Raw genomic sequence first — 27,011 nt, 5'->3', positions numbered from 1 at the left:
AAAAGCATCATCTCCATCCAAAATTCTCAGACACAAAATGCCATTGTGTCAGCAGCCTATCAGATCAGGTTCACTGAGATCTGTAGACACTGAAGGGGATTTGGGATATTCCCAGTCATGGCTTTGTCTGTAGGGCCCATGGTATGGGTTGAGAGTTCCACTTAAAATGTAAATACTCATATGGCAGTAGCACTATGGATGATTCTGTAAAGAAATGTGTGGTGTGCCTGGTATTATGTCCCGAGTGACAGACATGCATTATGTAAATCAAATGTAACTACATTATTTGGATGATTGGGGGTTGTCAGTGTGTGCGATCGGAGTTGGGGTCAATTTAGTTTAACTAAGGGATCGATTCAATCTTTATTCAGTACAATTTAAATGTAATTTGCGATTGAGCCGACATATGCAGTGTTTACTGTGAATACTGTTTTCTAACATTGCCTTTAAATATCTATAGCGCTGAACCACCGCCATACAGATTGAATGAGCACAATGAAGAGACCATTGTAATATTAGGAACCTTTTATTGAAAGGTTCTGGTCAGAGTATAAATCACACTACCAAGTCTTAATCTCAGAAGATCAAAGGCATTTACAACAGAGTTTCTCACATACATCTGAAATAAAAACAGACTGAAAATGATATAAATAAGTTCTATGGAAAATAAAACTCAGCTTACAAAAAATATATGCATTTATGTATACATTTTCTCACATCAGTACAAGTACATCTATACTGTACAGATTCGGTAAGTATCATTTACAGCCCTGTGTTGAATCATATAAGACTGGTCCAAAAATAGCCCCTAGCTCTGAGCCCTTCAGTGTTGGCAAACCTGAAGTGCCTGGATAGGTATAAGCAATATAGTAGAAGCTCCCCATAGCATACAGGAAGGCTAGTTCTACATTCCAAATAGAGCCCTATCCCTATTAACCACTTCAGTATAGTCTAGTGTAGACTTCAAGGGTTTGGGGTTAGGAGTCGATTTGTAATTGAGCCTAGATGGGGAAACATATTGCCTACATACAACTAACCAGTCCCTTCAGATCTGCAAACTTTAAAGAGGGAAAGGCTAGGAGAAGACAAAGGAGCTGTTTTGGGACTGAGCCATTGGGTACCTAGAATAGGTGCCTGAAGAACATAGTGTAGCTAAGTAGTGCACAGGCACTAACGCACGGGTCACAACGCTTTTCATAGAAAGAACCTACGTAGATTCACTAACAAACGTGAAGTGAGCTACTTAGCGTACATTCCTTCTTCAGCCCTCTTCAGACGCTATGAAATGCATCCTTCCTCAGAGAGGGCACTACGTGGTGTAACACCTGGGTTTGTCACACATTCAGAGGCTAACTACCGTAGCGCCTATTGACGATAGTATCTTGTGGCCAGGGCAGTTGTAAGAACCCCGACGCTCGTTCTGAACGTTAAAATGCGTCGCTTGTGGTATGGTTTTGGAAACATAAGGAACGCATCTTTTCATATTAGCAACAAAATAATAATTTTTAAAAGGCTAAATTACTACACACCTAAATATGATGAGGGTTCCCACACAGCCCTATTTCCATGTTACTTCACTTGTTTATGGAAAACAAACGGAAGATAGAGGCGTACCTGTGCTAATTAGTTATGTAAATGGTAAACAGACTCCAAAAACTTGTTGTCACTGAAAAATACTTCCGGCTGTAGCTGTTAACACCGGTTAAACAGTCTACAGTAAGCGTATATTTTCCATTTGTGAAATTATTTTGATATGAAAGTAGAGGGATTTATGTTTCTTGAACCGTACCATAGTTGAGAATCGATTCACGTTTAGCTTGAGTATTTGGCTGTTTTGGCTGCCAGAGCCAGTTCGCCTTTACACAGAACATGTAAGGTCCTTGGACTATAAGGAGAAACTTTAGGCTCCTTTAGTCCATTGTTGGACTAGGTTTTACCCTCCAACTGTATTAGACCAGTAATTACTTCAAGGAATGGAGGAAGAAAGAAAGGATGCATTTCAAAGTTCCAAACAGGGCCTTACTGTAAGTTGTAGCCTGATCCCAGATCTGTATATGCCTTAGCCAATTCAACTCCTCTGTGTATGTACTATGGCATGTCAATTATAGTATTGCTTAAGCAGCAACAGATCTTGGAGAAGGCTAAGTAAGTTGTACAATAGAGAGAACTACACGTTCATAATAAAAAGTCTTTATGCTGTGGATGTGTGGTGTGTGGTTTCAGGGGGTGTTTCAACGAGTGCTGCGGCCTCGTGTCCTGGAGAGGAACTGCAGGTTTGGTGTGTGTCGTGTCCTTTACTTTTGGTCCTTTAGAGGGCGCTAGTGTCCGACTCTCAGACTTGGAGCGAGCGCCTCGACAGTCACTGTGGTGAGACCTGTCTGCCAGGGAGAGGGGCGGGGCTTGGAGTGCATCCATAGGCTTAAAGAGGTCAAAGGTTACGAGTGTCCGTGGGGGTTTGTGGTACGAGGGGGCAGCTAGGGGCAGGGTGAGGTTTCTTCCTCTCGTCCTTATGGTTGACCTCTCGATCTCTCTTTCCTTCCTTCACATGAGAGGGTGTGGGTCTAGGAGAGAGAACCTTCCCATCCTCCTCTCTCCCTGGATTGGGGTGTGTGGATGGGTTACCCTCTTTCCCCTCTCTATACCCATTTCTGTCCTTCTTTCCATGAGAGGGTTTGTGTCTGTGTGTGCTGCTCTCTCTGCCCTCCTCTCTCTCTAGCCGTGTGTGAGACTGTGTCTGTGCACCATTACCACCTCTGTCCCTGTCTCGTTCCTTCTTGATTTGAGGCTGTGTCTTTGAGGCAGTGTCTGTCTCCCTCACTCCCTTCTCCCTCTGGGTGTGTTGGGGTTGATGTGTGTGTTTCCTCTCCTCATCCTCCTTTTTCCTAATGGGTGGAGATATCTCTGTTTGTGTGGTGATTTCCATAACACTCTCATCTTTCTCCTTCACTCTATCCTTCTCCTTATCTTTCCCTCTCTCCCTTTCTCTGTCCTTATCTTTCACCTTCGCCTTCTTCTCTTTCCCCCGCTCCTCCTTCTCTTTCCCCTGTTCCTTCTTCTCTTTCTCCCTCTCCACTTTCTCCAAATCTTTCCCCTTCCCTTTGTCCTTCTCTTTCTTGACTTGTGGAGGTGTTTGTGTGGCTGTGCTACAATCTATTACCCTCTGCCTTTCATTCTGGACTTGTGGAGGTGTCTTCTGATGTCTTTCTTCCTCGTCTCTCTCTATGCCAGCCTGCTGTGATGCCTTTGAGAGTTCACTATCTTTTCCATCTCCCTCCATCAGCACTTGTGGTGGCATCTGTGTGGGTGTAGTGCCATCTCTTGCTCTTTTTCTCACCCTCTCTTCCATCTTGTGATGGTCATCATCCTCCTTTCTTTTCTTGATTTCCAGTAGTGTTTCTGTGACTGTGTTTCCTTTCCCTCTCTCCTCCTTGACCAAAGGGAATGCCAGTGTAGCTGTACAGCCTCCTCTCTCCGCTCCCTCCTCCCGTGTGTCTTCTTCCTCCTTGCAAACTGACGGCGGCTCCTGTACGGGCGTCCTTGCCCCTGCCTCCTCAGTCTTTATGTGCGTCTGTGGCTGTGTAGGAGTGTCCTCTTTCCCTCCCTCCTCCTCCTCACTTTCTTCCGCTTCCTCTATGACTTGACTTGTTGCCTGTGTAGAAGTACAGCTCTCCTCCTCTTCCTCCCTCTCTTGGTCCAGGTGATATTGTCTGAGGCGGATGTGCCAGGCCAGGCTGCAGACAGCAGACACAGTCTTGAACTGGTGCACCACTCCCCTGGGGATGAAGTAGATGTCGTCGTGGTAGAGCTGGATACGGGCGTAGCGGATGCCCTCTCTCCTCAGCTGGTTCAGCTTGGCATCATCTATCCACTGCACACACTACAGGGAGGGAGGGAGAGTGAGTGGGGGAGGGAGAGTGGGAGGGAGGGAGAGTGGGAGGGAGGGAGAGTGGGAGGGAGGGAGAGTGGGGAGGGTAGGAGGGAGGGAGAGTAGGAGGAAGGAGGGAGAGTAGGAGGGAGGGTGGGTAGGAGGGAGGGTGGGTAGGAGGGAGGGTGGGTAGGAGGGAAGGAGGGAGGGTGGGTAGGAGGGAGGGTGGGTAGGAGGGAAGGAGGGAGGGTGGGTAGGAGGGAAGGAGGGAGGGTGGGTAGGAGGGAGGGAGGGTGGGTAGGAGGGAGGGAGGGAGGGAGGGAGGGAGGGAGGGAGGGTGGGAGGGAGGGAGGGAGGGAGGGAGGGAGGGAGGGAGGGAGGGAGGGTGGGTGGGAGGGAGGGAGGGAGGGAGGGAGGGAGGGTGGGTGGGAGGGAGGGTGGGTGGGAGGGTGGGTGGGTGGGAGGGTAGGAGGGAGGGTGGTGGGAGGGAGGGTAGGTGGGAGGGAGGGTAGGTGGGAGGGTGGGTGGGAGGGAGGGTAGGTGGGAGGGTGGGTAGGTGGGAGGGTGGGTGGGTGGGAGGGTAGGAGGGAGGGTAGGAGGGAGGGAGAGTAGGAGGGAAGGAGGGAGAGTAGGAGGGAAGGAGGGAGAGTAGGAGGGGAGAGTAGGAGGGAAGGAGGGAGGGTGGGTAGGAGGGAAGGAGGGAGGGTGGGTAGGAGGGAGGGAGGGAGGGTGGGAGGGAGGGTGGGAGGGAGGGAAGGAAGGAGGGAGGGAAGGAGGGAGGGTGGGAGGGAGGGAGGGAGGGAAGGAGGGTGGGTGGGAGGGGAGGGTGGGTGGGAGGGAAGGAGGGAGGGTGGAGGGAAGGAGGGTGGGAGGGAGGGAGGAGGGAGGGAGGGAGGGAGGAGGGAGGGAGGGAGGAGGAGGGAGGGAGGGAAGGAGGGAGGGAGGGAAGGAGGGAGGGTGGGAAGGAGGGAGGGAGGGTGGGTGGGAGGGAGATAGGGAGAGTAGGAGGGTGGGTAGGAGGGAGGGTGGGTAGGAGGGAGGGTGGGTAGGAGGGAGGGAGGGTAGGAGGGAGGGAGGGAGGGTGGGTGGGAGGGGGAGGGAGGGTGGGTGGGAGGGAGGGTGGGAGGGAGGGAGGGTGGGAGGGTGGGAGGGAGGGTGGGAGGGTAGGAGGGAGGGTGGGTGGGAGGGAGGGTGGGAGGGTAGGAGGGAGGGAGGGGAGGGTAGGAGGGAGGGAGGGTGGGTAGGAGGAGGGAGGGTGGGTAGGAGGGAGGGAGGGTGGGTAGGAGGGTGGGAGGGTGGGTGGGAGATAGTGAGAGTGGGAGGGAGGGTGGGTGGGTGGGTAGGAGGGAGGGTGGGAAGGAAGGAGGGTGGGAAGGAGGGAGGGTGGGTGGGAAGGTGGGAGGGTGGGTGGGAAGGTGGGAGGGTGGGTGGGAAGGAGGGAGGGTGGGTGGGAAGGAGGGAGGGGTGGGAAGGGAAGGAGGGAGGGAGGGAGGGAGAAGGAGGGAGGGAGGGAAGGAGGAGGGAAGGAGGGGGAGGAGTGGGGTGGGAGGAGATAGGGAGGGAGAGTAGGAGATAGGGAGGAGAGTAGGAGATAGGGAGGGAGAGTAGGAGGGAGGGAGGAGGGAGGGAGGGTGGGTGGGTGGGTAGGAGGAGGGAGGGTGGGAAGGAAGGAAGGAGGGAGGGTGGGAAGGAAGGAGGGAGGGTGGGTGGGAGGGAGATAGGGAGGGAGGGAGAGTAGGAGGGAGATAGGGAGGGAGAGTAGGAGGGAGGGAGGGTGGGAGGGAGGGAGGGTGGGTGGGAGGAGGGAGGGAGGGTAGGAGGGAGGGAGGGAGGGTAGGAGGGAGGGTAGGAGGGAGGGAGAGTAGGAGGGAGGGAGGGTGGGAGGGTAGGAGGAGGGTGGGAGGGAGGGTGGGAGGGAGGGTGGGTGGGAAGGAGGGAGGGTGGGAGGAGGGAGGGTGGGTGGGTAGGAGGGAGGGAGAGGTGGGAAGGAGGAGGAGGGTGGGAGGGAAGGAGGGAGGGTGGAGGGAGGGTGGGTGGGTGGGAAGGTAGGAGGGAGGGTGGGTGGGAAGGTGGGAGGGTGGGTGGGAAGGTGGGAGGGTGGGTGGGAGGTGGGAGGGTGGGTGGAGTGGGAGGGTGGGTGGGAGGAGGGTGGGTGGGTAGGAGGGAGGGTGGGTGGGTAGGAGGGAGGGTGGGTGGGTAGGAGGAGGGAGGGTGGGTGGGTGGGTGGGGAGGGTGGGAAGGAAGGAGGGAGGGTGGGAAGGAGGGAGGGTGGGAAGGAGGGAGGGAGGGGTGGGAAGGAGGGAGGGTGGGTGGGAAGGAGGGAGGGTGGGTGGGAAGGAGTGGGAGGGTGGGTGGGAAGGTGGGAGGGTGGGTGGGAAGGAGGGAGGGTGGGTGGGAAGGAGGGAGGGTGGGTGGGTAGGAGGGAGGGAGGTGGGAAGGAAGGAGGAGGGAAGGAAGGAGGGAGGGTAGGAGGGAGGGTGGGTGGGTGGGAAGGAAGGAGGGTGGGAGGGTGGGAAGGTGGGAGGGTGGGTGGGAAGGTGGGAGTGGGAGGGAAGGAGGGAGGGTGGGTGGGTAGGAGGGAGGGTGGGAAGGAAGGAAGGAGGGAGGGTGGGAAGGAGGGAGGGGGGTGGGAAGGAAGTGGGAAGGAGGGAGGGTGGGTGGGAAGGAGGGAGGTGGGTGGGAAGGAGGGAGGGTGGGTGGGAAGGTGGGAGGGTGGGTGGGAAGGTGGGAGGGTGGGAAGGAAGGAGGGAGGGTGGGTGGAGGGAGGAGGGAAGGAGGGAGGGTGGGAAGGAGGAGGGTGGGAAGGAGGAGGGAGGGTGGGAAGGAGGGAGGGTGGGAGGGAAGGAAGGGTGGGAGGGAGGGAGGGGGTGGGTAGGGGAAGGAGGGAGGGTGGGTGGGAGGGAGGGAGGGTAGGGAGGGAGAGTAGGAGATGGGGAGGGAGAAGTAGGAGATAGGGGGGTGGGTGAAGGAAGGAGGGAGGGTGGGAGGGAGGGTGGGTGGGTGGGTAGGAGGGAGGGGGGTGGGTGGGAAGGAAGGAAGGAGGGAGGGTGGGAAGGAGGAAGGAGGGGGAGGGTGGGTGGGAAGAGAAGGAGGGAGGGAGAGGGGAGGGAGATAGGGAGGGAGAGAGTAGGAGGGAGGGAGGGTGGGAGGGTAGGAGGGAGGGTGGGAGGGAGGGTGGGAGGGTAGGAGGGATAGGGGGAGGGTAGGAGGGAGGGAGGGAGGGAGGGTGGGTGGGGGTAGGAGGGTGGGTGGGAAGGGAGGGAGGGTGGGTGGGTGGGAGGGAGGGTGAGGTGGGTGGGAGGAGGGAGGGAGGAGGGTGGGAAGGAAGGAGGGAGGGTGGGTGGGAAGGAAGGAAGGGAGGGAGGGTAGGAGGGAGGGTGGGTGGGTGGGAAGGAAGGAGGAGGGAGGGTGGGTGGGAAGGTGGGAGGGTGGGAAGGTGGGAGGGTGGGTGGGAAGGTGGGAGGTGGGTGGGAAGGTGGGAGGGTGGGTGGGAAGGGGGGGGTGGGTAGGAGGGAGGGTGGGTGGGTAGGAGGGAGGGAAAGGAAGGAGGGAGGGTAGGAGGGAGGGTGGGTGGGTGGGAAGGAAGGAGGGAGGGAGGGAAGGAGGGAAGGTGGGAAGGAGGGAGGGTGGGTGGGAAGGAAGGAGGGAGGGTGGGTGGGAAGGTGGGAGGGTGGGTGGGAAGGTGGGAGGGTGGGTGGGGGAAGGAGGGAGGGTGGGTGGGTAGGAAGGGAGGGTGGGTGGGAAGGAGGGAGGGGTGGGAAGGAAGGAGGGAGGGTAGGAGGGAGGGTGGGTGGGTGGGAAGGAAGGAGGGAGGGTGGGTGGGAAGGAAGGAGGGAGGGTGGGTGGGAAGGAGGGAGGGTGGGTGGGAAGGAGGGAGGGTGGGTGGGAAGGAGGGAGGGAGGGGGGTGGGTAGGAGGGAGGGGAAGGAGGGAGGGGGTGGGTGGGAAGGAGGGAGGGGGAGGGAGGGAAGGAAGGAGGGAGGGGAGGGAGGGAGGGAGGGTGGGAAGGAAGGGAGGGAGGGAGGGTGGGTGGGAAGGAGAGGGAGGGAGGGGAGATGGGTGGGAGAGGGAGGGAGGGAGGGAGGGAGGGTGGGTGGGTGGGTGGAGTGGGTGGGTGGGTGGAAGGAGGGTGGGTGGGTAGGAGGGAGGGTGGGTGGGAAGGAAGGGAGGGAGGGTGGGAAGGGAGGGTGGGAGGAGGGAGGGTGGGAAGGAGGGAGGGTGGGAAGGAGGGAGGGTAGGAGGGGGGTGGGAAGGAGAGGGAGGGAGGGTGGGTGGGAAGGTGGGAGGGAGGGTGGTGGGAAGGGAGGGAGGGGGTGGGTGGGTAGGAGGGAGGGTGGGTGGGTGGGAGGGAGGGGGAGGGTGGGTGGGTGGGTGGGTAGGAAGGAGGGGGAAGGAAGGAGGGAGGGTGGGTGGGTGGGTGGGAAGGTAGGAGGGAGGGTGGGAGGGAGGGTGGGAAGGTGGGAAGGAAGGAGGGAGGGTGGGTGGGAAGGAGGGAGGGTGGGAAGGAGGGGGGTGGGTGGGAAGGAGGAGGGTGGGTGGGAAGGTGGGAGGGTGGGAAGGTGGGTGGGTAGGAGGGAGGGTGGGTGGGAAGGAGGGGAAGGAAGGGAAGGAGGGAGGGTGGGTGGGAAGGAGGGAGGGAAGGGTAGGAGGGAGGGAGGGAGGAGGGAGGGTAGGAGGGAGGGTGGGAGGGAGGGAGGGAGGGAAGGAGGGGAGGGAGGGAGGGAGGGAGGGTGGGAGGAGGGAGGGTGGGTGGGAAGGAGATAGGGAGGGAGGGTGGGAGATAGGGAGGAGAGTAAGGAGGGAGGGTGGGAAGGAGGGAGGGTGGGTGGGTGGGTGGGAAGGAAGGAGGGAGGGTGGGAAGGAAAGGAGGGGGAGGTGGGAAGGAAGGAAGGAGGGTGGGAGGGAGGGAGATAGGGAGGGAGAGTAGGAGGGAGGGAGGGTGGGAGGGTAGGAGGGAGGGTGGGAGGGTAGGGAGGGAGGGTGGGAGGGTAGGAGGAGGGTAGGAGGGAGGGTGGGAGAGTAGGAGGGAGGGTAGGGAGGGAGGGTGGGAGGGTAGGAGGGAGGGTGGGTGGGTGGGTGGGTAGGAGGGAGGGTGGGTGGGTGGGAGGGTAGGAGGGAGGGTGGGAGGGAGGGAGGAGGGGAGGGTGGGTGGGTGGGAGGGGGAGGGAGGGAGGGTGGGTGGGAGGGTGGGTGGGTAGGGAGGGAGGGGTGGGAAGGTGGGAAGGAGGGAGGGTGGGTGGGAAGGAGGGAGGGTAGGAGGGAGGGTGGGAGGGAGGGTGGGAAGGTGGGTGGGAAGGAGGGAGGGTGGGTGGGAAGGAGGGAGGGTGGGTGGGAGGGAGGGTGGGAAGGAGGGAGGGTGGGTGGGAAGGAGGGAGGGTGGGTGGGAAGGAGGGAGGGTGGGAGGAAGGTGGGAGGGAAGTGGGAAGGTGGGTGGGAAGGAGGGAGGGTGGGTGGGAAGGAGGGAGGGAGGGAGGGAGGGTGGGTGGGAAGGAAGGAGGGAGGGTGGGTAGAGAGGGAGGAAGTGGGTGGGTGGGAGGGAGGGAGGGAGGGAGGGTGGGAGGGAGGGAGGGAGGGTGGGTGGGTGGGAAGGAGAGGAGGGAGGGTGGGTGGGAAGGAGGGAGAGTGGGAGGGTGGGAAGGGAGGGAGGGTGGGCAGGGTGGGAAGGAGGGAGAGTGGGCATGTGGGATGGAGGGAGAGGGGCATGTGGGATGGAGGGAGAGTGGGCATGTGGGAGGGAGGGAGAGTGGGAGGGTAGGGGAGGGGGAGGGAGAGTAGGGAGGGAGAGAGGAGGGAGAGAGGGAGAGGGAGAGGAGAGAGGGAGGGAGAGAGGGGGAGAGAGGGAGGGAGAGAGAGTGGGAGGGTGGGAGGGAGAGAGAGTGGGAGGGTGGGAGAGTGAGTGGGAGGGAGAGTGAGTGAGTGGGAGGGGTGGGAGGGAGAGTGAGTGGGAGGTGGGAGGGAGAGTGAGTGGGAGGGAGAGTGAGTGGGAGGGAGAGTGAGTGGGAGAGTGGGTGGGAGGGAGAGTGGGTGGGAGGGAGAGTGAGTGGGAGGGAGAGTGGGTGGGAGAGTGGGTGGGAGAGTGGGAGGGAGAGTGGGTGGGAGAGTGGGAGGGAGAGTGGGAGGGAGGGAGAGTGGGTGGGAGAGTGGGAGGGAGGGAGAGTGGGTGGGAGGGTGAGTGGGTGGGAGAGTGGGAGGGAGAGTGGGAGGGTGGGTGGGAGGTGGGTGGGAGGGTGGGTGGGAGGGTGAGTGAGTGGGTGGGAGGGTGGGTGGGAGGGTGAGTGAGTGGGTGGGAGAGTGGGAGGGAGAGTGAGTGGGAGAGTGGGAGGGTGGGAGAGAGAGAGTGAGTGAGTGGGAGAGTAAGTGGGTGGGTGGGAGAGAGAGAGTGAGTGAGTGAGTGGGTGGGTGGGAGTGTGAGTGGGTGGGTGGGAGAGTGAGTGAGTGGGTGGGTGGGAGAGTGAGTGAGTGGGTGGGTGGGAGAGTGGGTGAGTGGGTGGGTGGGTGGGTGGGAGAGTGAGTGGGTGGGTGGGAGAGTGAGTGGGTGGTTGGGTGGGAGAGTGAGTGGGTGGGTGGGTGGGAGAGTGAGTGGGTGGGTGGGTGGGAGAGTGAGTGGGTGGGTGAGTGAGTGGGTGGGTGAGTGGGTGGATGGGTGAGTGAGTGGGTGGGAGAGTGAGGGTGGGTGGGAGAGTGGGTGGGTGGGTGGGTGGGAGAGTGAGTGAGTGGGTGGGTGGGAGAGTGAGTGAGTGGGTGGGTGGGAGAGTGAGTGGGTGGGTGGGTGGGAGAGTGAGTGGGTGGGTGGGTGGGAGAGTGAGTGAGTGGGTGGGTGGGTGGGAGAGTGGGTGGGTGGGAGAGTGAGTGGGTGGGAGAGTGAGTGGGTGGGAGAGTGAGTGGGTGGGAGAGTGAGTGGGTGGGTGAGTGAGTGGGTGGGTGGGTGGGAGAGTGGGTGGGTGGGAGAGTGGGTGGGTGGGTGGGAGAGTGGGTGGGTGGGTGGGAGAGTGAGTGGGTGGGTGGGAGAGTGAGTGGGTGGGTGGGAGAGTGGGTGGGTGGGTGGGAGAGTGGGTGGGTGGGAGAGTGGGTGGGTGGGTGGGTGGGTGGGTGGGTGGGTGGGAGAGTGAGTGAGTGGGTGGGTGGGAGAGTGAGTGGGTGGGTGGGAGAGTGAGTGGGTGGGTGGGAGAGTGAGTGGGTGGGAGAGTGAGTGGGTGGGTGGGTGAGTGGGTGGGTGGGTGGGAGAGTGAGTGGGTGGGTGAGTGGGTGGGAGAGTGAGTGAGTGGGTGGGAGAGTGAGTGGATGGGTGGGAGAGTGAGTGAGTGAGTGTGTGAGTGGGTGGGAGAGTGAGTGGGTGGGAGAGTGAGTGGGTGGGAGAGTGAGTGGGTGGGAGAGTGAGTGGGTGGGTGGGAGAGTGAGTGAGTGGGTGGGAGAGTGAGTGAGTGGGTGGGAGAGTGAGTGAGTGGGTGGGAGAGTGAGTGAGTGGGTGGGAGAGTGAGTGAGTGGGTGGGAGAGTGAGTGAGTGGGTGGGAGAGTGAGTGGGCGGGTGGGAGAGTGGGCGGGTGGGAGAGTGAGTGGGTGGGAGAGTGAGTGAGTGGGTGGGTGGGAGAGTGAGTGGGTGGGAGAGTGAGTGGGTGGGTGGGAGAGTGGATGGGTGAGTGGATGGGTGAGTGGGAGGGAGAGTGGGTGAGTGGGAGGAGAGTGGGTGGGAGGGAGAGTGGGTGAGTGGGAGGGAGAGTGGGTGGGAGGGAGGGAGAGTGAGTGGGTGGGAGGGAGAGTGAGTGGGTGGTTGAGTGGGTGGGTGGGAGAGTGGGTGGGAGAGTGGGTGGGTGGGAGAGTGGGTGGGTGGGAGAGTGGGTGGGTGGGCGAGTGGGTGGGTGGTTGAGTGAGTGGGTGGTTGAGTGGGTGGGAGGGAGCAAAAAAGGAGGAGTGAAAGGGGCAGTAGAGGAGATTACTTTGTAGGTTAAAGCCACCATTGACACACAATCATTGGTTAATAATCTATTCTAATGATCCATGTAGAATCCATTGATCTTAGAAGTACCTGTGAGAGGGGTGGTTCGTACAGGTCTAGCTGGAGCCTCTGGACCACTTCAGGGAAATCTCCAGCGTGGAAACACACCACGTCTTTGGTAATCCTGGCAGGAGCATCACTACAGGGACAGTCAAGGGGAGAGAGACACTGTCAGCAAGAGGAGCTCAGGTGTGTACAGATATGGAAGGACTGTGTGTGTGTGTACTAGATCAGGGGTACAAAGGCCAGGTGTGTACCCACCCCTCTCCACAGCGCACAGCCTTGAGCACCCCTACGGCGGCGGTGGTCTGTCTCTCGAAGCCCTGTCCGATGTGGTCGGCGTGGGCTCTGGTCCGGTCCTCAAATAGCATCTCCCTGGGCTCGCTTGCCCGCGGCAGGTACTGCAGGTTCTTGATCTCATTGGTTGACCTGGAACAGGGGGAAATGTAAATTGACCTTAAAAGTAGTAACAAAATGCCAAAGGATGTGGCATAAGGATAACAAATTCTAAGATACCTCGGACTACTTCATTGTTGTCAGCTATTAAGTCTAATGTCTTATGTCATGTTGGTGGCTTGCTGCCATGCCTTGGTTCTTGTCCCTACCAAGCCTACCAAAACAACGCAACACACCTCTTTCTCTTGTAGGGAGACTTGGGCATGTCAGCCACAGGGATCATCTGTTCCCCTGGTCTGACCCACATGATGGGCCCATCATCACTCTCTGTGGGACTCCGCAGGCGCAGGCTGGAGAACGTGCCCCAGGGCAGGGTACGCTGGGACCACACACACAGTTACACATCACCTCATTTACTTTGATATATTTACAATACCAGTCAAAGGTTTGGACACACCTACTCATTCAAGGGTTTTTCTTTATTTTTACTATTTATAAGTTGTAGAATAATAGTGAAGACATCAAAACTATGAAATTACACATATGGAATCATGTGGTAACCAAAAAAGTGTTAACCCAATAAAAATATATTTTAGTAGCCACCCTTTGCCTTGATGACAGCTTTGCACACTCATGGCATTCTCTCAACCAGCTTCATGAAGTAGTCACCTGGAATGCATTTCAAAGAAACACAAGCAATGGACATTAGACTGGTGGAAACCTGTCCTTTGGTCTGATGAGTCCAAATTTGAGATTTTTGGTTCCAACTGCCATGTCTTTGTGTGACACAGAGTAGGTGAACGGATGATCTCCACATGTGTGGTTCCCACTGTGAAGCATGGAGGAGGTGTGATGGTGTTTGCTGGTGACACTCAGTGATTGATTTAGAATTCAAGGCAGCATGGCTACCACAGCATTCTGCAGCGATACACCATCCCATCTGGTTTGCGCTTAGTGGGACTGCCGTTTGTTTTTCAACAAGACAATGACCCCAAACACACCTCCAGGCTGTGTAAGGACTATTTGACCAAGAAGGAGAGTGATGGAGTGCTGCATCAGATGACCTGGCCTCCACAATCACCCGACCTCAACCCAATTGAGATGAGTTGGACCGCAGAGTGAAGGAAAAGCAGCCAACAAGTGCTCAGCATATGTGGGACGGTTGAAAAAGAATTTCAGGTGAAGCTGGTTGAGATAATGCCAAGAGTGTGCACAGCTGTCATCAAGGCAAAGGGTGGCTACTTTGACTTTAAATCTAAATATATTTAGACTTTTCTAAATACTTTTTTGGTTACTAAATGATTCAATGTGTGTTATTTCATAGTTTTGATGTCTTCACTATTATTCTACAATGTAGAAAATAGTAAAAAATAAATGAGTAGGTGTGTCCAAACTTTTGACTTGTACTGTTTGTCTAACACACAGCACTCACCACATAATGTGGTGATTTTCATAGTCTTAAAAATCACCACAAAAGAACTGGTCAACAGAAACAAAACAGATCTCTGAAAACGTCAAAATATTTTACATTCAATTATAGCGCTGTCATAGCGGAAAAACTTATCTAGACAAATCCCAATTGTTGGAAATGACACGGGAATACTGATGGGAGACGCCATCCTTCCGTAGCCTATTTGAAGCTTGCAGGTCACAGGCTATAGCCTAGCTTTAGTCTAAATCAATGTTGATCAAAACAGTTAAATAGGCTAGATTGTAATGTTGCTCAGTAAAATAGGTATATAAAATATTAGGTTACAGACAAAAGTGAACTATTCACTGCTCTCATTCTGGCACACGATGAGCATCACAAAGAATTGAATCTTACTCAAATATTTGATCAACAGAAATAAGGAAACATTTCTGAAAACCTCATGTTCTCCATCTAACTACAGGGATGTTATTATGAAAATACTAAGTTGGAGACTACAGATCAATTATTTTAGATACAACTGAAAATAAACGTTAAAGTTCACTGCCAGACAAATCAAATCGGGGCGGCAGGGTAGCCTAGTGGTTAGAGCGTTGCGAGTTCAAACCCCCGAGCTGACAAGGTACAAATCTGTCGTTCTGCCCCTGAACAGGCAGTTAACCCACTGTTCCCAGGCCGTCATTGAAAATAAGAATGTGTTCTTAACTGACTTGCCTGGTTAAATAAAGGTAAAAAAACATTTGCTGTCTTGTGCTGCAAAAAAGCTGCATTTAAAAAATATATATTATTTCGGATCCATTGGTAGGATACAGGCCGACCCAATTTGGATCTTATTCTCTCTCAGGTGTGACATGTTTTGGGTCGTATCTGGTCCACCTCAGATCCAAATCGGACATAGATTATTTATTTTTTATTACCGGATCCTGTCGGGGAGGAATTTAACGGATCCAATTCGGATGTTTGGGATCCGAGAGGACCTATACTCTACACCCACCTCAAGGAAGGGCGATTCCTCCAGCATGTTTATGAACTCGGGAAAGTAGTCTCCCACCTCCTCGTCCACGGCCCCCACCAGGCTGACCTGCCGCATGGCCCCCGCACGGTACGTCCCCTGGGAGTAGGTACGCTTCACCTGGGGACAGACACAGAATGGGAGATGTGAATGGACAGATACAGTGGGGCAAGAAAGTATTTAGTCAGCCACCAATTGTGCAAGTTCTCCCACTTAAAAAGATGAGGCCTGTAATTTTCATCATAGGTACACTTAAACTATGACAGACAAAATGAGAGAGAAAAATCCAGAAAATCACATTGTAGGATTTTTAATGAATGTATTTGCAAATTATGGTGGAAAATAAGTATTTGGTCAATATAAACTTTTGTTATCTCAATACTTTGTTATATACCCTTTGTTGGCAATGACAGAGGTCAAACGTTTTCTGTAAGTCTTCACAAGGTTTTCACACACTGTTGCTGGTATTTTGGCCCGTTCCTCCATGCAGATCTCCTCTAGAGCAGTGATGTTTTGGGGCTGTTGCAACTCACTCCAGAGATTTTCTATGGGGTTGAGATCTGGAGACTAGTCCCTTTGCAGAAAAACAGCCCCAAAGCATGATGTTTCCACCCCCATGCTTCACAGTAGGTATGGTGTTCTTTGGATGCAACTCAGCATTCTTTGTCCTCCAAACACAACGAGTTGAGTTTTTACCAAAAAGTTATATTTTGGTTTCATCTGACCATATGACATTCTCCCAATCTTCTTCTGGATCATCCAGTCCCCACGGGGTGAGATCTTGTGTGGAGCCCCAGATCGAGGGAGATTATCAGTGGTCTTGTATGCCTTCCATTTCCTAATAATTGCTCCCACAGTTGATTTCTTCAAACCAAGCTGCTTACCTATTGCAGATTCAGTCTTCCCAGCCTGGTGCAGGTCTACATTTTTGTTTCTAGTGTCCTTTGACAGCTCTTTGGTCTTGGCTATAGTGGCGTTTGGAGTGTGACTGTTTGAGGTTGTGGACAGGTGTCTTTTATACTGATAACAAGTTCAAACAGGTGCCATTAATACAGGTAACGAGTCGAGGACAGAGGAGCCTCTTAAAGAAGAAGTTACAGGTCTGTGAGCCAGAAATCTTGCTTGTTTGTAGGTGACCAAATACTTATTTTCCACCATAATTTGCAAATAAATTCATTAAAAATCCTACAATGTGATTTTCTGGATTTTTTTCTTCTCATTTTGTCTGTCATAGTTGAAGTGTACCTATGATGAAAATTACAGGCCTCTCTCATCTTTTTAAGTGGGAGAACTTGCACAATTGGTGGCTGACTAAATACTTTTTTTGCCCCACTGTAAGTGCTCTGGAAGTAGGAGTCAAGAGAGACACTAGCATCAGATACACAGCTGCTGAAATAGTAAATAAGGCTAGAAAGACATCTACCAACAGACAGAAGATTACAATTCAACAAACTCCCTTTTCAACTTTTCTTTTACCATGCAAATTTCTGGTGAGTAAAAATAACCACTGAGGTGAGAATTGTTGCTGTAATTTTGACAACACAGTTTAACCTAAATACAAGCACTCGGCTGATTCATCATCTTCTTCCCATCATGCAGAAATGGACTGTTAACACCGTAACACATTATATCGCAAGACAAGCTGACTATCTATCCATCAAGAATCCATTAATGTCAGCAACATTAACTGTAGCAGGTGTCTCTCTCATGGCCCAATACACACAGCTACTAATGGTAACAGAAGCTCACTAATAACCCTTCAACACCCTGCAGGGTTTGTTCACATGATGGAATCAAGTCGAGTAGTAAGTGACTGCTTTTCATTTTCAGCATCGCTGAATGTTCAACCACGTGACGTCTCTGAGAGAGCAGTAGACCTTTCAAGCTATCTGCAGGGAGGAAGGAAACAGGGTTGCTAGGATACAGGAGTAAGAGTCCCTGGTCGGGGGGAAATATAAATGCAGATTCTGAACGGAAATAAAAACACTCGGAGAAGAATCAAGGAGTCACACTAGCAGGACCTAGTGCAGAGTTAAGAAGTCACGCATAGCCTAGCTTTCACAAACATAGGAGGGAAGAGAATGAGCTGATTGGGTCATCCTTGAGGTGTTCCATCTCCAATCATGTATTTAATATGCATCTAGTGAGGACCCCTGACAACAGTGAGTCGAGGAAATTTCTGGTTGTGACAACCAATCATATCGCCGTCTACAACCAAGAGGTAACCAAAAATTGCACCTACCAACCAATCCGAGACGCCAGCGCAATCAAGACGTTACCAAGAATTGACCAATGAGAATAGAGCTATGGAAGTGTCCGGAACTAGAAGAGGAGTGCCTCTCCTCTGTCTCTAACAAACATTTCATCCAACAGTAAAGTTAAAACGTTCGCGGCTTATATTATCTTTTTCTGAAATCAGAAGTTGTCTGCTGTTTTCAATTGGAACATCTATCACTAGCAGGTACGATCATCACGAGTACAGTTGGCTAACAACTTAGCTAGCTAGCTACAGTACTTACAGTAGCGAGCTGCATGTTTTGACAGGTTGTCAAAATAGTTTGTCTCTTCATGTCAGCCCCAATATTTCCATACTAGGCTGAAATCCTAGTGTGATTTTATAGCAGGCCTAAGTTTTGTTGCCCAGCTAGTTAGTCAGATAGCTTTAAATTACTTAAATGAATAATGTGGCTAGCTAGATGTAGACATTGAATAAACATGCACTTGCTTATGCTTGTGTGTGTTATAATGTGCTGAGAGAGTTGAGATGTTAGGTAAAGGTTAGACACGGTTCATTTAAAATGTTCCATCTACACACCCAATTTGCTCACTGTGATGACATTTTACATCTTATACTCATCAATAAACTCCCCCCCTTATTTCCATAGCAAGTTGTCACAGAGTGCATCTAGATGGGAGCCTTGTCCTGAAAGACACCAGCTTCTACAGATGCATGACTGAGAAGATCCTATCTGGCTGCATCACCGCCTGTAAAAGCAGCTGCACCGTCCCCCGGAAGATCACCAAGGACTTCAGCCACGGCCTGTTCTCTTGGCTTCTGTCTGGCAGACGGTACCGGAGCATCTACCACCAGGCCATAAGACTTAAAAAGCCTGGCTGTCCACCTGCACAATCTGCTGTTCACCTGCACCGTAAGAGACAGTTTCCACTGACTCTGTGACAGTATTGCTTCCGACAAAGCATTGCTCCCTACCGCTCCACTAAAGTCACAGCCCTTGCCCACGCACACTCACATCACTGCTGATATTATTTATATGTACTGCTCACTTCATCTACTTGTTGACATAGCACATTTCACAGTACATACCATTACTACTAGGTTTTACTACTACTTTTAGACCTTTTAATAGCTGTTTACCACTTGCCTTATTGTGCTCTTTGTTTTTGACATTTCACTGCACTGTTGAGAGGTAGTCCAACAATGAACTAAAGGAGCCTAAAGTTTCTCCTTATAGTCCAAGGACCTTACATCTTCTGTGTAAAGGCCAACTGGCTGGCAGCCAAAACAGCCAAATACTCAAGCTAAACGTGAATCGATTCTCAACTACGGTACGGTTCTAGAAACATAAATCCCTCTACTTTCATATCACATCAAAATACACACACTGTTTTGACCAGTTTTAACAGTTGTCACTGACAGTATTTTTCCAGTGACAACACGTTTGTGGCATCCGTCTTCTGTTCTCTATCTCACACACAAGACGTAGATAGCTAATTACCACAGGTAGTGGTCTCTGCCTTCCGTCTGTTTTCCGTAAACACGTGCTCTAACATGGCCGTGTAGTAACTCTAACCCCCATACAGAAGACGCCTTGGTCCAATGACTTACGTGTAATGAAATGGAATTGAGAGTCATTAATTATCAAGGGCTATGTTGACAGGTAGCTTGCAAGTAAGCATTTCATTTCACTGTTTACACTAAGGTATCCTGTGTATATCACGAACAACTTGGATTTGACTTCATTATATTTTTGACAGTAAGGATGCTTGCCATTTCAGGAGACACAGTTCAAAAAGAGTGATGCAAAAACAAAAAGCTGCCAATTACTTTCAAGGAGTACCCCACCCCACCATCCAGTCCACACCTCTACATGCATCAGGCCTCCGCTCCTGTACAGGCTACTCCACCAGCTTGGCCTCTGTCCGTGCCCGGCTGGGACTCTGCAGCCCCGTCCTCCACTCCTGTACAGGCTACTCCACCAGCTTGGCCTCTGTCCGTGCCCTCTAAACCCGTGCCCGGCTGGGACTCTGCAGCCCCCTGTCCTCCGCTCCTGTACAGGCTACTCCACCAGCTTGGCCTCTGTCCGTGCCCTCTAAACCCGTGCCCGGCTGGGACTCTGCAGCCCCCTGTCCTCCGCTCCTGTACAGGCTACTCCACCAGCTTGGCCTCTGTCCGTTCCCTCTAAACCCGTGCCCGGCTGGGACTCTGCAGCCCCTGTCCTCCGCTCCTGTACAGGCTACTCCACCAGCTTGGCCTCTGTCCGTGCCCTCTAAACCCGTGCCCGGCTGGGACTCTGCAGCCCCCTGTCCTCCGCTCCTGTACAGGCTACTCCACCAGCTTGGCCTCTGTCCGTGCCCGACTGGGACTCTGCAGCCCCCTGTCCTCCGCTCCTGTACAGGCTACTCCACCAGCTTGGCCTCTGTCCGTGCCCGACTGGGACTCTGCAGCCCCCTGTCCTCCGCTCCTGTACAGGCTACTCCACCAGCTTGGCCTCTGTCCGTGCCCGACTGGGATTCTGCAGCCCCATGTCCTCCGCTCCTGTACAGGCTACTCCACCAGCTTGGCCTCTGTCCGTGCCCGGCTGGGACTCTGCAGCCCCCTGTCCTCCGCTCCTTACAGGCTACTCCACCAGCTTGGCCTCTGTCCGTGCCCTCTAAACCCGTGCCCGGCTGGGACTCTGCAGCCCCCTGTCCTCCGCTCCTTACAGGATGGGCATGATGGAGCCAGCAACCAGTCTCTGTCCATTTTCAATTAATTATAGAAATATAATTATTTGTGTTCAATTGTTTGTCCCTCTGTAGTGTTTATTTAACTATATTACTATTTTTCAAGCTTATACAGCACAATTTTTCATTGAGACGCAAACAGACACAGTAAAAAACAAACAGTGCAGTTATGCCCTCAAGTGAGGCAATCAAACATTACAAACAGTGTCAGTACAGAGACAAAGTGGAGTCGCAATTTAACGGCTCAGACACGAGACGTATGTGGCAAGGACAATCATGGATTACAAAGGGACACCAGCCAAGCCACGGATACCAACATCTTGGTCCCGGACAAGCTAAACACCTTCAGGTGCTTTGAGGATAACACAGTGTCACCGACATCACTCCAGAGGACTGTGGGCTCTCGTTCTTCATGGCCGATGTAAGACATTTCAGCGCTTTAAACCTCGCAAGGCTGCTGGCCCAGACGGCATCCCTAGCCACATCCTCAAAGCACGCGCAGACAAGCTGGCTGGATTGTTTACAGACATACACTACCGGTCAAAAGTTTGGACACGCCTACCAATTCAAGGGTGTTTCTTTATTTTTACTATTTCCTACAGAATAATAGTGAAGACATCAAAACTATGAAATAACACATATGGAATGATGTAACCAAAAAAAGTGTTAAACACATCCAAATATATTCTTCAAATAGCCACCCTTTGCCTTGACAGCTTTGTACACTCGTGGCATTCTCTCAACCATCTTCACCTGGAATGCTTTTCCCACAGTCTTGAAGGAGTTCCTACATATGCTGAGCACTTGTTGGCTGCTTTTCCTAAACTCTGCGGTCCAACTCATCCCAAACCATCTCAATTTGGTTGAAGTCGGGTGATTGTGGAGGCCAGGTCATCTGATGCAGCACTCCATCACTCTCCTTCTTGGTCAAATAGCCCTTACACAGCCTGGAGGTGTGTTGGGTCATTGTCCTGTCAAAAAAACAAATGACAGTCCCACTAAGACCAAACCAGTTGGGATAGCGTATCGCTGCATAATGCTGTGGTAGCAATGCTGGTTAGTGTGTGTCACCAGCAACGCATCCCCACAACATAACACCTCCTCCATGCTTTACAGTGGGAAGTACAAATGCGGAGATCATCCGTTCACCCACAACGGTTCCACAAATAAACTTTTAACAAGGCACACCTGTTAATTGAAATGCATTCCAGGTGACTACCTTGAAGCTGGTTGAGAGAATGCCACGAGTGTGCAAAGCTGTCATCAAGGCAAAGGGTGGCTATTTGAAGAATCTTAAATATAAATACATTTGGATTTGTTTAAGACTTTTTTGGTTACTACACGATTCCATGTGTTATTTCATAGTTTTGATGTCTTCACTATTATTCTACAATGTAGAAAATAGTAAATAAAAATGAAAAATAAACTTTGAATGTGTTCTAAAACTTTTGACTGAATGCACTACCAATCACTCCCTATTCCAGTCTGCTGTCCCCACTTGCTTAAAGATATCCACCATTACTTTCTTTGGTACAGGAACAAAGGTAACTGAACTAAATGACTATCGCCCCATAGCACTCACTTCTGTCACCATGAGGTTCTTTGAGAGGCTAGTTAAGGATCATATCGCCTCCACCTTACCTGACACCCTAGACCTATTTCCATTTCCATACCGCACCAATATATCCACAGACGATGCAATCGCCATCGCACTGCCCGATCCCATCTGGACAAGAGGAATAACTACGTATGTAGGAACGCTGTTCATTGACTACAGCGCAGCCTTCAACATCATAGTACCCTCCAAGCTCATCATTAAACTTGGGGCCCTGGGTCTGAAACCCGCCCTGTGCAACTGGGTCCTGGACTTCCTGACGGGCCGCCCCCAGGTGGGGAAGATAGGCAACAACACATCCACTACGCTGATCCCCATGGGCCCCACAAGTGAGCGTGCTCAGCCCCCTCCTGTAGTCCCTGTTCACTCATGACCATGTGGCCACGCATGCCTCTAACTCAATCATCAAATTTGCAATGACAGTAGTAGGCCTGATTACCAACAATGAGGCCCTGACGGAGTGGTGCCAGGAAAATAACCTGTCCCTCAATGTCAACAAAAGCTGATCGTGGACTTCAGGAGACAGCAGGGGAGCACGCCCCCACCCACATCGACGGGGATGCAGTGGAGAGGGTGAAAAGCTTCAAGTTCCTCGGCATACACATTGACAACCTGAAATGGTCTATCCACACAGCGCCTCTTCAACCTCAGGAGGCTGAAAAAATGTAGCTTGGCCCCTAACACAGAACCCAAACCGCCTGCGCCATCGTGCGCTATCGTGCGCACATTTATTTGTCACCCTACACCAAACGCTATCACGACACGCAGGTTAAAATATCAAAAACTCTGAACCAATGACATTAATTTGGGAACAGGTCGAAAAGCATTAAACATGTATGGCACTTTAGCTAGTTAGCTTGCACTTGCTAGCTAATTTGTCCTGGGGATAAACATTGTGTTGTTATTTTACTTGAAATGCACAAGGTCCTCTACTCTGACAATTAATCCACACATAAAACAGCCAACCGAATCGTTTCTAGTCATCTCTCCTCCTTCCAGGCTTTTTCATATTTGAACATATATGGTGATCGGCATCATAGTATTACCACGACGACCGGCAAAACAGTTCGTCTTTCAATCACCCACGTGAGTATAACCAATGAGGAGATGGCACGTGGGTACCTGCTTTTATAAACCAATGAGGAGATGGGAGAGGCAGGACTTGCAGCGTGATCTGCGTCAGAAATAGAACTGACTTCTATTTTAGCCCTTGGCATCGCAGACGCTCGTTGGCGCGAGCGAGCAGTGTGGGTGCAATAATTGAATAACATTGATATCTAAATGTATTTTGTGACGCACGCAACGTGTCCGGTCTGGTCAGCATGTAAGACTCTCACAAACTTTTATAGATGCACCCTGTCAGGTTGTATCACCTCCCGGTACTGTAACTGCACCGCACCAGCAGGGCTCTCCAGAGGGTGGTGCTGTCTGTCCAACGCATCACCGGTGGTACACTACCTGCCCTCCAGGACACCTACAGCCCCCGATATCACAGGAAGGCCAAAAAGATCATCAAGGACATCAACCACCCGAGCCACGGCCTGTTCACCCCGCTATCATCCAGAAGGCGAGATCAGCACATGTGCATCAAAGCTGGGACCGAGACTGAAAAACAGCTTCTATATCAAGGGCAGCAGACTGTTAAATAGCCATCGCTAGCTGGCTACCACCCGGTTACTCAACCCTGCTCCTTAGAGGCTGCTGCCCTATACACATAAACATGGAATCACTGGTCACTTTAATAATATTTACATACTGCTTTACTCATTTCATATGTATATACTGTAGTCTAGTCAATGCAATTCTATTAAACTATTACAGTAATATATATATATACACACACACTAAATATTCCATCCACATACTGTCCATACATCCCATTACACACATACACACTTATACTCCGGACCCAGACATTGCTTGTTCTAATATTTATATATTTTTAATTCCATTTTGTTACTTTTAGATGTGTCTATTGGTGTGTATTGTTAGAAACTACAGCACTGTTGGAGCTAGGAACCCAAGCATTTAGCTACACCTGCAATAACATCTGCTAAATATGTGTATGTGACCAATACAATGTGATTTGATGTATTAGTCAGTGTTCTCCCCTTCCTCTTGATTCACTCTGTGCACAAAAGCCCTTAGCTGAACGCTCCGACTGCATTTTGATCAATTCATATTAGCCTTTGAATGTTCCATTTGATAAACAATTTAATTTTCCTGCATGCGTGATATGTGCACTGATTTCAAACAAATAAAAGTATATTTTGTCACTCATGTCTTCTTCCAATTCTGTGTTTTTAATTACTTCCTTGATTTACAATCAAAACAACTTAGCTAACATTGTGTTTGTGATGTGAACATGATCTTAAATGTAGAGATTAAGCCCTTTATCTTAATTGGGATAAACAAGATGTAACTCCTGTGGTGTTTAAGCTTAACATCGGGAGTCCCATAGGGTGGTGCACAATTGGCCCAGCGTCGTCCGGGTTAGGGAGGGTTTGGCCAGGTTAGGCAATCATTGTAAAATAAGAATTTGTTATTAACTGACTTGCCTAGTTAAATAAAGGTTAAATAAAAAAATTAAAACACATTTACCCTTCAACAAGTTGGAATCCTGACGGGTTTTCATATTAAAAAGAGAGATTTACAGGTAAAGAGGAGCGAGGATTGTCGGAAGAAGCCCAATGCTTTCCTACTGTAAGGAAAATAAAGCATAAAAAAACTATTCTAGGGTAAATACAGCAGCCGGGTCAGCGTCATTGAGTATGTTCACTTTTGGTAGAAAATGCCCCCTGAATTCGCTACAATTATTCATTCTTTCAAACCCTCATCCAGGCAATAATCTAACAACATATGGAGCGTCAAAGATTCACCAACGACTTTGGAGCAAAGATAACAAAGCCTAAATGTAAACAAAATTGGTATGGCCCAGATGGAGTGGCTAGTCCCGTGAAGACGCCGGGCTACAAAAACCACATGCACTTCAAAGTCACACATACACAACATCGGCACCAGTGTGTGGAAGTGACTGGTACGGATGTGGTGATTCTTTGGGATGCTTATAAAGCACAACAGTATTATACCAGCATTATAAAGCATTCTCTCTCATCCATCCACTGACCTGAGTGTGGAAGTTGGTCATGGTGGTGGTCTCTATATCCTTCTTCCCCAGCACCTCCATCTTGACGGGTGCGTTGGGGAACTTGTACGAGAAGTAGTCCAGGAAGTCTGGTAGGTAGGAGGCCGCTCCATGGATGATGCCCATGACGTAATGGGCGGCGTCAGCTTGGTCCTCGCTGAATGACAGGGTGACAAACTCCTGGGCGAAGCGCTGCATCTCAGCCGGTGAGAGACAGGCCAGCTGCTGGGTGTAGGCGTGGGCCACCAAGGCTCCGCCATTGGCCTGCTGTTCCACGTGGATCAGACTGCCAAACTCCAGCACCGCCATGCCGAGGGACGGGGCACTGTGGAGGGGGGAGCCATAGCCCAACCTCTCCCTGACCATGGAGGCTGTGGAGGTGGACACAGAAGTACTAGTGGTGATGCTGGAAGAATCCTGATGGGGACTTGGGAAGGTTTGGAAGAAACTGTTATTGCTGCTGTTGTTACTTCTGTCTGGTGTGTTGAGCAGGTCAGGCAGGTCCACAGATACACCCGAACACACAGTCTGGCTGGAGCGGTGGTACATCTTGGGCCGGCTGCGTCTTTCCCTCTCTCCGTCTTTGTGCTTCTTTTTCTTCTTCTTCTTTAACTTTTTCAAGAGGAGCTCGTCCTCAGAGTTGAATTTAGGCTTTTCTGTCGAGTCTGCATGGAAGAGAAGACGTGTAAACCAACAGGTGTAAATAAGATGTGCATACATCTTGAAGGCACTAGTCCTGGTAAATGACCTAGCTACTTCACAGCCATAGACTAAATGTATTATGAGAGGGAAACTAAAACAGTGTGAACACCTCTGACATGGGAATGACAAACATGGCATCAATCTCCAAGCAATCACCACGAAGAGCTTCTCTCACCCATACCTTTCAGTGGCATTTTCACCTCGCCATTCTCCCTCGCAACATCATTCACAACCATCCCTGGGTGGTTCGTCTTCTCCCTGTCCCTCTCCTTATCAGTATCCTTCTCCCTTTTCTTCTCTCTTTCCTCATCTTTGCCAGTATGATCTTAAAAATTGAAATGTAATACAGATTATGTAGTAACAAATATATTGATAATGATCAATCAACACGTCATTCATATTCAACTTCTCAAGTGTAGGCCTATCAGTCAGTAGTATTATAAACAGCTGGGCCTAGTGGCATTATGTAGGCCTACTGTACAGTGGCACTGTAACTAATGTTACAATCAGCTGGCCTTAGTAATTTAAAACCTAGTTTCCATGACTTTTAACATGAAATCCGTTATTCAGAAGACTGACCTCGTAACATCTTTACATCACCATTCTCCGTCTTTGTATGGCAACTCGGAAGGCTCACTTTCTCCAGGAGTGAGCTCTGCATTTTAGTGCTCTTCTCTTTTTCCTTGTGACGTTTCTCCTTCGGTTTCTTCACTTTCGAAGGAGAAGCGAGAAAGTTGCTGATCTTGAAGATCTTTCGTGCGGGAGCTGGCGAGGTGGAGTTGCTCGGCTTGGCCGGGCCGAAACTCCATTTCGCTGGGCTTCCATAACTCTGCTTCCCGTTGTGTTTTTCCCCTGCGCACACTACGTCCCCGTTCAATTTCTTTTGCTTCAAGCTCTTCTCCTCAATTCTGACTTTCTTGGGCGGTGGGGGGAAGACATCGTTGGAAGACTGTGGTCGACTCTCCGGTGGTATTTTGGGTACCAAGGGTTTTGGGGGATTTATTTTGCCATTAGCTGCGAAATGCATGGATCCTACGGACTCAGCCATCTTGAAAGTTTCTATTTTTTACGCTCATACGTAACTGCTGCGTGAGAGACAGGGAGGGGCGGACCCCTTGTGTAGTACGTCAGAAGACAAGAGGGTGGAGGGGGGAAAACAGTAAACACTTTGCAAACGGGAAAGTCTAGCTGTCATTGATACAATGTTATACTATGCACCCTGTACCTCAGATTGATACAATGTTATACTATGCACCCTGTACCTCAGCTACACTGTTACAATGCATATAGTACAATATTGACATTGCCACTGTACTGTAACATCTCTCACTATCAATGTGATATGAGATATATCATTGACATAGTGACATACATGAAAGAGATTGGACGATGGAGAATATATGAGTATATGAGTATGAGCGTCTTTCCTGTAAAAAAAATATGAATCCACATTTGACTATTTTTTTTCCTTGCTTGGGTACTCACTACACCAACCTTTTGAGTAACAATTTATCTCAGTGCTAGAGGCATCACTACAGACCCTGGTTCAATCCCAGGCTGTATTTTTTATTTATTTAGCTAGGCAAGTCAGTTAAGAACAAATTCTTATTTACAATGACGGCCTATACCAGCCCACCCCAGACGACGCTGGGTCAATTGTGCGCCTCCCTATGGGACTCCTAATCACAGTCGGTTGTGATACAGCCTGGAATCGAACCAGGGTGTCGCCTCTAGCACTGAGATGAAGTGCCTTAGATCGCTGCGCAACTCGGGATGTCTGTATCACAAACGTCCGTCAGGGCGGCGCACAATTGGCCCAGCATTGTCAGGGTTAAGGGAGGGTTTGACCGGGGTAAGCCATCAATGTCAAATAAGAATTTGTTCTTAAAA

General features: G+C 51.6%; 1 protein-coding gene across 2 annotated transcripts; it reads right to left on the bottom strand.

The window, feature by feature from the left end:
* Positions 1-507: 507 nt before the first annotated feature.
* LOC115109501 (lysine-specific demethylase RSBN1L-like) lies at positions 508-26,183 on the bottom strand. 2 transcript variants are annotated; one of them, XM_065009786.1, is made up of 8 exons: positions 25,701-26,183; positions 25,303-25,446; positions 24,402-25,084; positions 14,677-14,814; positions 12,490-12,632; positions 12,119-12,286; positions 11,888-11,996; positions 508-3,877 (listed from the first exon to the last, which is right to left on the bottom strand). In XM_065009786.1, the coding sequence occupies exons 1-8, from the start codon at positions 26,167-26,169 to the stop codon at positions 2,429-2,431; spliced, it is 3,303 nt and encodes a 1,100-aa protein (XP_064865858.1). In that variant the 5' UTR covers positions 26,170-26,183; the 3' UTR covers positions 508-2,428. The 2 variants fall into 2 exon arrangements, with proteins under 2 accessions (XP_064865858.1, XP_064865859.1); XM_065009787.1 differs by lacking the exon at positions 25,303-25,446.
* Between the last annotated feature and the right edge of the window lie 828 nt (positions 26,184-27,011).

This window comes from Oncorhynchus nerka, linkage group LG25, assembly GCF_034236695.1.
Source record: "Oncorhynchus nerka isolate Pitt River linkage group LG25, Oner_Uvic_2.0, whole genome shotgun sequence".
NCBI lineage: Eukaryota > Metazoa > Chordata > Actinopteri > Salmoniformes > Salmonidae > Oncorhynchus > Oncorhynchus nerka.
The sequence above is the reverse complement of the archived record's forward strand: the minus strand, read 5'-3'. Positions and strand labels throughout refer to the sequence as shown.